General features: G+C 58.2%; 2 protein-coding genes across 2 annotated transcripts in view; one reads left to right on the top strand and one right to left on the bottom strand.

The window, feature by feature from the left end:
- LOC102388478 (vacuolar fusion protein MON1 homolog B) overlaps window positions 1-3358 on the bottom strand; it is a 9604-nt gene extending 6246 nt beyond the window's left edge. Inside the window, exons 1-3 of the mRNA XM_025192568.1 lie at window positions 3136-3358; window positions 1245-1298; window positions 94-366 (exon numbers count right to left, since the gene is read on the bottom strand). Of these exons, the coding sequence (XP_025048353.1) occupies window positions 94-366; window positions 1245-1284 (313 nt within the window). The 5' untranslated portion in view covers window positions 1285-1298; window positions 3136-3358. The remainder of the gene's footprint in view (window positions 1-93; window positions 367-1244; window positions 1299-3135) is intronic.
- A 2280-nt stretch (window positions 3359-5638) lies between these two features.
- Window positions 5639-9703, top strand: part of PTPN18 (protein tyrosine phosphatase, non-receptor type 18) — a 16342-nt gene continuing 12277 nt past the window's right edge. Inside the window, exons 1-7 of the mRNA XM_014526045.2 lie at window positions 5639-5780; window positions 7228-7336; window positions 8480-8556; window positions 8651-8746; window positions 8865-8903; window positions 9015-9083; window positions 9606-9668. Coding sequence (XP_014381531.1) covers window positions 5697-5780; window positions 7228-7336; window positions 8480-8556; window positions 8651-8746; window positions 8865-8903; window positions 9015-9083; window positions 9606-9668 — 537 coding nt within the window. The 5' untranslated portion in view covers window positions 5639-5696. The remainder of the gene's footprint in view (window positions 5781-7227; window positions 7337-8479; window positions 8557-8650; window positions 8747-8864; window positions 8904-9014; window positions 9084-9605; window positions 9669-9703) is intronic.

Here is a 9703-nt window from a genome sequence, read left to right as displayed (position 1 = left end):
CCCCTGTCCCCCAGTCCATATCCCACACACCACCCTAGTGCCCCCAGGCCAGACTCCAGTCCAGTGTCCTCTACCCTGCCCCCCAGCCAATACCAGAGCAGATGGAGCGGATGGCATCATGGCCACTCTCCACGAAGGAGACGAGGGCCGTCATGACACCCATGGTGGCCGAGAGTGCCTCCTCGCTGCCATAGCGCGAATAGATGGGCTTCCCTGCCTCACTCAACACAAACACGTGCTTGCGCCGTGCCCGCCAGCCCGGGCCCCCAGCCTCCTCCACCCCACGAGAGGCTCCAGAGCCAGGGCTGGGGCTGGGAATGGAGCCAGGAGCTGCTTCCTCCAGGCCAGCACTTAGTTCCTCAGGACCTGTGTTGGGGGAGAGAGAGACAGGTGAGGGGGGACCCAGGCATCCAGGCTTCCTACCCACTGCTCTAAAAAACCAGGCCCCACTGCCATCTCAGGGCAGGGGAAGAAGCTAGGTGTCTGGGCTTCCAACCTCCACCTGCCCTAAGTAACCAGACCTGAGCCGAGAGAGAACTCGGGCATCCGGGCTCCCAGTCCCCCTGAGGCCCCACTTCCCTCCTAAAGAATCCAGGCTCCCAGCATCCTTCCCCGCCACTGTAAGTAGCCAGGCCCCATACTCATCACAGATCCAGGACAGAACCTGGATAGCCATCCCACCAGGCTCCACTCCCCAGAGTGGAGAGAGAACCCAGGTATCCGGACTCCCAGTACCCCCTGCTCCAACTAACCAGGCCTCATTTCCCACTAGGAACAGGAAAGAGAACATAGAAGTCCAGGCTCCCAGGCCCCACAGGCAGGCCTCATTCCTATCACAGAGCAGGGAGAGAACTCGGGCATTTGGGTTCCCAATCCCAGCTCTAGGTAGTTGGGCCCCATTTCCATCTCAGAGGAAGGAGGGAACCCAGGTGTCCAGGAAGCCAGCCCACCAGGCCCTGCTCCTTTCCCCAAGTGTAAACAGTACCCAGGTGTCTGGGCTCCCAACCCCCATGCTTGCTGGGACCCACCACACCCAAACTGAAAAATAACCCAGGCATCCAGGCTCCCAGCCGCCTCTCCCCCAGAGAAGAAAGAGACCCCAGGTGATCAGGCTGGTAAAAGTCCCCCCCACCAGAGTGTCTCCCCCAGACACCCTTGCCCCCCCACAGGGCAAGCTCCTGCCCCCACCACCACCCCAGAGTCCTGCTCCCTCCCCACACCTCCCCATGGGGGCAGAGCCTCACCTAGGGTTGGGGCCATCTCCTCCCCGGTTGCCATCCCCATATGCCAGGCAGCACCTGTGGGAGAGACAGAGGGTGGTGCTTAGTCCCAGGCTCTGCAGAGCACCCATACATCCTGGCTCCCAGCACTCCCTACTCTCACCCCCTAGCTGTCCCTCCCTTCTCAGAGAAACCAGGCATCAGGATAGGACAAAAAGAAGCTGGCTGGACCAGCCCGCCCACATGGCAGTGGTCCTAGTCACAGGGCAAATGCTGTCCCACGGCCCAGAGCCACACTTCCTGTCCCAAACCACATCACCGCCAGGGGAGCTTATCAGGGGTAGGTGGGCATTATATGTGGCTGTTCCCACCTCAGAGCTGACTGCATCTTGGCCATCCCCCAGCAGGGTTGTATTCAGATGTTTGCCAGATACTGTGCCCCAGAGCTGGCTGCAACTCAGCCTTCCCTGCAGTGTTATATTCAGCTGTTCCCCAGATGCTCCACTACAGAGCTGACTGCATCCTGACACTGGGTGCAATCTCTGCATATAGTGTTACACTCAGCCTGTTCTACCCCAGAGCTGGCCACATCTCAGTCCTCCCATGCAGTGCCATACTCAGACTTTCCCCAGATACAGAACCCCAGAGCTGGCTGCAACTCAGCTCTCCCTCTACAGCATGTCAGCTATTCCCCAGCAGCTCCACCTCAGAACTGATTACAACCTTACACTGGGTACAGCCTCTGTATAGTGTTATACTCAAGCTATTCCACCCCAGAGCTAGCTGCATCTTGGCACAGCCTGCATCTGTGGCATTACACTCAGCTGTTCCACCCAAGAGCTGAATGCATCTCTGTGCTGGGCAAGGCATTATACTCAGCTGCTCCATCCCAGAGATGGCCACATCTTAACACCAGAGAAGCCCTCCTGGTGCAAAGGCTAATCCAGGACTTTCCTCTGTTTTAGAGCCCCTAAAGAGAGGGCAGAGATGCGGCCAGCTCTGGGTTAGGGCAGTTGCAGAATGGCCAAGTAGAACCGCACATAAGAAGGGACCCCTCAACACCAGAATGCAGGCAGCTCTGGGATTGTGGTGGCTGCAGACTGCTGAGTATATGAGCACATGAGGAAACTGAGATGTGGAGGGCTCTGGGATGCAGGAGCTGGGGAATGACCAAGTATAACATGGCATGGAGAAGACTGAGATGTGCCTAGCTCTGGGGTGGGAAGCCTGGGAATAGCCAAGTATAACACTGCATAAGAAGAGACCCTTCGATGCCAGGATGCAGCCTGCTCTGGGGTTGTGGTGGTTGTGTGTAACAGTATATGGGGGAGGCAGACATGCACCAGCTCTGGGGTGGAATGGCCAAGTATAACACCCAGCACTGAGATACAGCCAGCTCTGGGGTGGGGCCCAGCTGACAGCCCTTACAGCCTAGCACCACCAGTCCCTGCCCCTCAAAAGATCAGGGGAGGGCAGGCCCCCTCCACTATAGGACCATATGGATATGCCCCACACCCCACATACACAGGTGTCCCTCTGCCATCCTGGGGGCACCACAGTTACCCTCCCCCCCAGTAAGCCCCTCCCATACCATCATCGCTGGGATTCCCTCCCTGGGGTGGGTCCCCCATTACATCACCCCAGAGGTAACCACCAGCCCTTACACCTCTCTCCCTACCTAGGGCCTGGGATGCCCCCAAATCAGTCACTACCTGGGCTCTCCTTAAATTAGCAGTGTTTCCCTGCCCAGGGGGTCCCCCCCTTGCCTCACCCTCGCCCCCCCAACCCCCACGTGACCCTCCCACAGAAGCGGCCCTCCCACCCCAACATGGCCCCGGGGTACCTTCCACGTGGGTCACCCCTTACGTCAGTCCCGGGTCCCCCCCTCCCCACGTGACCCTGTCCCTCACCCTACCCCAGCTCCAGCCTCCCAGGCAGCGCTTCCGGGTCCACTCACAGGCAGCAACAGCCAGCCAAGGGGGCGCGGTGCGGCGCCAAGAGCCAATCAGGCGCGCCGAACCAGAAGGGGGCGGGACTTGGGTAGCGTTACGGCCAATGGAGGCGCGGAGGGCGTGGCGGACGGCGGCCAATGGTGGACGGCTCGGTCCCCTCAGCTCCCGCCAATCGGAAGTCTGGGCCTAGAGGAGGGAGCCAATGGGGAGGAGGTGGGGAGTGACGGCGCCAGCTGACCTCTGAGCGGTGCGGTGACGTCATCCAGTCATGGTGTTGCGTTGTCACTTGGGTTCCTAGCCCCCTGCAGTCTTGTCTCTGCCCTTCTTTGTGACGTCGCTGTGGCACATGATGGCATCACTCGCCCCACCCCCCCATACGCTACCCTGTGACATCACCCGTGGCCCCGTGACATCACCCTCTGGGCTGTGCCCCCAACCCCCACGAGGCCCTCTTAACCACGTGGCCTTGTGGGGTCATCACCGCACACCGTGACAGCATGGGGACACCTTAGGGTGGGGCCGTAAGGTGGCCGCACAGTGACATCATTGTCTGACCCCCCACTGACTAGCAGGGTCATGTCCCCACTGTTGCCATGACAACAACAGGCCTTGGTGGCCCTGGGTGGCTGCATCCCCCACATAAGAAGGCCCCCTCCTTTCTTAGAGAACCCAAGCATCCCAGCTTCCAGTGGCACCGCTCCCCTCTCACGTGTCACCCTCTCTCATTCATCTCTCATTCATCTTTCCAGTTCCTCCCTGTAGACTCAGGGCCCCGTGACCTCCCCACAGGCTGGGGTGGAGAGGCAGGTTCACCTTTTCCATCCTACCCTGACCCCCTCCCTCAGCACCTCAGGTTTCCCCAGCTGCCCCGGAGCTGGCTGCACGTGGCCTCCTGCAGTCACTGTTCAAGCAAGGAGAGGAGGTGGGGCAGCAAGGGAACCAAGTAGGGAGAGCTGCTCTGGGACCAAGATACACCCAGCTCTGTGGTGGGTTGGCTTGCACACAGCTGCATATAAGGCCATGTAGTCAGGGCTCATCTGGGACTGGGTTGCAGCCAGCTCTGAGGTGAGGTAGGTGGGAATGGCTGAGTGTAACAGTACAAAGGGAAGGAAGCAATGCAACTAGCTCTGGAGTGGAGCAGAAAAGAACAGCCAAGTATAACAGGGCACAGGGAAGGCCTAGATGCAGCCAGCTCTGAGGTCAAGTAGCTGGGGAGCAGCTCAGTATAAAAGGGTACAGAGAAGGTCTAGATGCAGCCAGCTCTGGGGCCAGGTAGCTGGGAATGGCTATGTATAACAGTGCAAAGGGAAGGCTGAGCTGCACCCAACATTGGAGTGGAACAGCTGGGTAATGGCTGAGAACAACAGGACACTGGGGAGGCTGCAATGTGGCCAGCTCTGGGGTGGAGCAGATGAGAAACAGCTGAGTATAACATATAGGGAGATGCAGTCAGCTCTGGGGTGGCATGGCTGGGGAGCAGCTGAGTATAACAGGGCACAGGGAGGGCCAAGATACAGCTAGTTCTGGAGTGGAGCAACTGGAAATAGCTGACTATAACAATGCAAAGGGAAGCCCAAGATGCAGCCTGCTCTGGGGTGGGGTGGCTGGGAAACGGCCAAGTATAACATTGCCTGGGCAGGGCCACCTACAGCCAAGATGCAACTAGCTCTGAAAGAGATCAGCCGCAATGAACAGCATGCAGGGAGGGGTGGTCTGCTACTGAGATGCAGCCAGCTCTGGGGTGGAACAGTGGGAAAAACCTAAGTATAACAGGGAAGGCTGAGATGCAGCCAGCTCTGGGGTGGAATAGCTGAGGAATGGCTGTGTATAATGCATATGGAGATGCAGCCAGCTTGGGGTAGAGAAGCTGGAAAAGCAACTGATTATAACAGCATATCTGGAGGCTTAGAGGCAGCCAGCTCTGGGGTGGACCAGATAAGAATGACTGAATATAACCCTGCATTGGGAAGGCTAAGATCAGCCCAGGTCTGGGGTGGAACAGCTGGGGAACGGCCAAGTATAACCACACACAGAGAAGGCCTAGATGCAGCCAGCTCTGGGGTTGGGGCAGCTAGCCTTGCAGAGTATGACATATGGGGAGATGCAGCCAGCTCCGGGGTGGAACTGATGACAACAGCCAAATATAACACTACATGGTGAAGGCCAAGATGCGGCCAGCTCTAGGTTGGAACAGCTGGGGAACAGTCATATAAGGGGAAACTTAGCCAGCTCTGGGTGAGGGGTGGCTGGGACTGGTGCAGTATAACAGGGCACAGGGAAGGCTGAAATGCACCTAGCTCTAAGGTGGGGCAGCTTGATGGCCGGGGGGGGGGGGGGGGGGGTGAGTGACACCCCCCTCCTCCCCCTGCCCTGACACCAGGGTTCCCGCCCTCCTGGCAGGCTGCCAGGCCATGCTTGGGCCCATCCCAGCAGGGCGGGGAGCAGGACTTCCTCATCGCTGTGCTGGGCGTCTACCGGTCTGTCCATCTGTCCAGGCAGCCCCAGAGCCTCCCCAACTCCAGCCATGGCCTCCCCTGTGGGGCCCCTCCAGGCCTTCCTGCAGTGCCGGGTGTGCCCTAATCCTGGGCTGCTCGAAAAGGAGTTCCAGGTGAGGCAGAAGGGGTGGAGAGGGAAGGGGAGGGGCTGGGAACCTGGGACACCTGGGTTCCCAATCTGCTCTAGGAGGCTTTGGGAGTGGGGCTGGGGGGAAGGATTAGAGTCTGGGGGAACTAACAGCCCATTCACCTGGGTTCTGTCTCTAGATGGGGCTTCTGCTAGGTTAGAGCTAGGGGGTTGGGAGACCAGGCACCTGGGTTTCCTGGGAGATGATTGGGGGCTGGAGGGTACAAGCAGGGGGACTGGGAGCCCGAACATCTGAGTTCTCTCCCTGTTCTAAGGGGAGTGGGGTTTGGGGAGGTGAGAGCCATGCCCCACCTAAAGTGCAGCCCAGCAGAATACTAGAGGATGCTGGGCTGTGTGTATGGTGAGGGGGGCACTATACTCAGCTGTTGCCCCACTGCCCCACCCCAGAGGTGTCTGCATCTCAGCACATATTAGCCTTCCCATTGGGGTGTTATATGCAGCTGTTCCACCCCAGCACTGGATGCATCTTGGCCTTCCCAGTGCCCTGTTATACTTGGCTGTTTCTCAGCCATGCCACCCCAGAGCTGGCTGCATCTCCAGGCGAGCACTGCCCCAGGGGCTCCCCCGTCAAGCCAGGACTTCAACACCGAGCCCGAGGCCCCAGCTGAAACCACTGCAGAGAGAACGCAGAACCCACAGCCCAGCCCCCCACTCTCAGTTCTGCATTCACAGCCTGCCAGGGACTCAGGCATCTGGGCACACAACCTCCACCCCCCATTCTTACTCCCTACCCCTCCAAAGAATCCAGGCTCTCATCCCCCAGCCTTCCTCCCACCCAGAGAACCCAGGCATCTGAGTTCCCCACCCCCTGCCCATAGGTGGCAGAAGGCAGCAGAGGTTCCTACCCTTCATGCAAATATATAATCTGGCTCCTCCTATATGTAAAATAGTCCTCCAAGCCACACCCCCTTATGCAGATACCTCCCTTATCATCACCTGCCCTGTAACCTGCAGAACAATGGCTGCCTTTGTGTCAGGGATGCAGCCATCTCTGGGGTAGAGCCCAGCGGTGGGGGAATGGACAAAGCCTGGGAGCCTAGATTTTTTTTCCTGCTCTGGGAGGGCAATGAGGGCTGGGGAGGGGGGTGCTGTGTGGTGATATACACAACTTTTCCATCACAGAGCTGGTTGCATCTGCCCAGACATTATATTCAGCCATTCCCCAGCTGTTCCACCCCAGAGCTGGGTGCATCTCACCATATGTTCTACTCAGCTGTTCCCCACCCCAGAGCTGGCTGTATCTCCCCATGGATTATGCTCAGTTGTTCCAACTCAGAGCTGGGTGCTTCTACCCACGTTATATACTCAGCCATTCCATTGCAGAGCTGGCTGCATCTTGAGCCTGGCTACCCTGCCCCATTAACCCCATCCACTCTAGGGCCTGCTAACTACTCCCCTTCTTCCCCCCACAGGAGATCAAGGAGCGGGCCTGGGCCTTCCGGCAGCAAGCAGGATACAGCACAGATGCCGGCGCTGCACGGGACAACATCAAAAAGAACCGCTACAAGGACATTCTGCCCTGTGAGTGGTAGGGGGACCCAAGCATTTGGGCTGGGGTCCAACCCCCCCTCTCAGAGGAGGGGCTGTCTGTTATAAGTGGCTGTTCCCCAGGGCTCTGCCTCAGAGCTGGCTGGCTGCCTCAGAGCCAGGCCAGCTGTTCCACCTCAGTGCTGACAGCATTTCAGTCTTCCCCATGTTGGGCTATATATACTCAGCCATTCCCATCTGTTCCACTCCAGAGCTGGCTACATCTTGGGCCTCCTAGTGCTATGTTTTACTCAACCAGTTCCACTTGTCCCATCACAGAGCTGGCTGCCTCTCAGCCTCCCCATGTGTTGTTTTACTCGGCTGTCTGCAGCCACTCCACCCCAGGGCTGGCTGCATCTTGGCACCAAGCAAGCTTTTCCCATAGAGCATTATACTTAGCTGTTCCCCAGCCATCCCACCCCCAGAGCTGGCTTTCTTTTGTCCCTCCCAGTGTTGTTATACTCAGCTAGTTCCACCTGTCCCACCCCACAGCTAGCTGCATCTCAGCCCTCCCAGTGCTGTGTTATACTCAGCCAGTTTCAGCTGCCCCACTCCAGAGCTGGTCACAGCTTGGCCTCTCCATGTGCTGTTGTACTCAGCTATTACCCAGCTGCTCCACCCAAGATCTAGGCGCCCATGGAGTGTTATACTCAGCTGTCCCAGGCCACCCCATCCCAGAGCCAGCCGCATCTTAATCTTCCCTGGGCTGTGTTTTACTTGGCTGTTCCCATCAGTTCCACCCCAGAGCTGGCTGCCTCTCAGCCTCCCCATGTGTTGTTATACTGCATCTTGACACCAAGCAAGATCTTCCCATGGCTGAGTATAATACTCAGCCATTCCCAGCTACTCCCATCCCAGAGCTAGCTGTATCTCAGCCCTCCCAGTGCTGTGTTATACTAAGTCATTCCCATCTGCTCATACCCAGAGCTAGCTGCATCTTCGCCTCCCCCTGTACTATTATACTTGTCCATCCTCACCCACCCCACCCCGGAGCTGCCTGCATTTCAGTCTTTGCTGTGCTGTTATACTTGGCTGTTCCCAGCTGTGCCACCCCAGAGCTGCCACCTCTTGACCTCCCCATGTGCCTCACAGTGCCCCAGAAATGAGCACACTCACCCCTCTGTTCCTCACTCCCAGATGACCAGACGCGGGTGGTGCTGACGCTGCGGACAGAGGAGGGGCAGGGCGACTACATCAACGCCAACTTCATCAAGGTACCCCTGGGGATGGGAGGGAGGCAGATGGGGGCAAGAGGGAGGGGCTGAAGAACAAGAGACACTCATTCTATCCCCCATCTATCCCCAACAGGGGGCTGGGACCCAGAGGTGCTACATTGCTACACAGGGGCCACTACCTCACACCCTGCTGGACTTCTGGAGGATGGTGTGGCAGTACCGGGTGAAGGTAGTGGGACCGGGACACCTAGTTTCTCTGGGAGGCAAGTGGGGCCTAGTGGGTAAGAGAGTGAGGGCTGGAAGCCTAGATGCCTGGGTTCCACCCACTGCTGTTCCTTCCTCTCCAGGTGATCATCATGGCCTGCCGGGAGGTGGAGATGGGCCGGGTGAGTTGTGGGGCTCTGGGGAGATCCCCTCCCTCCCCCTGCTCTCCCTCTTCTCCGAGGGGTTGTGAGGGGCATCTCCCCTCTCCTGGTGACTGATGTTCCCCCCCACAGAAAAAGTGTGAGCGCTACTGGCCTCTGGAGAATGAGCCACTGCAGCTGGGGCCCTTCTGCATCACCCAGGTACTCCCCAGCCATTTCCTGCCCAAACAGTGCCCTTCCCCTGAGCCAGCCACCTCTCAGCCTTCTTGGAGTGGCCTTATACTCCGCTGCTCCTCAGTGCTTCACCCCAGGGCTGGCTACATCTCAGCACCAGCAGGCCCTTGTTATACTCAGGCATTCCCTAGTGGTTGCACCCCAGAGCCAACTGCATCTTAGCCCTCCCTATGTACTGTTATATATCCCAACCACCCTCCTCAGAGCTGTCTGCATCTCAGCCCTCTTGGAGTGGCATTATGCTCAGCCATTCTCCAGCCTCTCTCCCCAGAACTGACTATATTTCAGCCCTCCAAATGCAATGTTACACTCAGCCATACCCTAGCTACCCCATCTTAGGGTTGGACACATCTTAAGCCTTCTCTGAATGGCATTATACTCATCCATTCCCTAGCTGTTCCACCCCAGAGCTGGCTGCATCTCCTCCAAAGCTGGCTGCATCTCCCCATTTCCTCCCCCATCTCATACCTGCTCCTGTCTCCCCTCCAGACCCAGGAGCAGCAGTTGAAACCAGACATCATGACTCGGTTCCTCTGCATCACCTTCCAGAAGGTCCCTGCCCCTCCCTCCAGCCAGCATTCTTGGGG

The sequence above is a fragment of the Alligator sinensis genome, unplaced genomic scaffold (genome assembly GCF_000455745.1).
Source record: "Alligator sinensis unplaced genomic scaffold, ASM45574v1 scaffold778_1, whole genome shotgun sequence".
In the NCBI taxonomy this organism is placed as follows: domain Eukaryota; kingdom Metazoa; phylum Chordata; order Crocodylia; family Alligatoridae; genus Alligator; species Alligator sinensis.
Note: the sequence above shows the minus strand (reverse complement) of the source record. Positions and strands in the feature narration are given on the sequence as shown.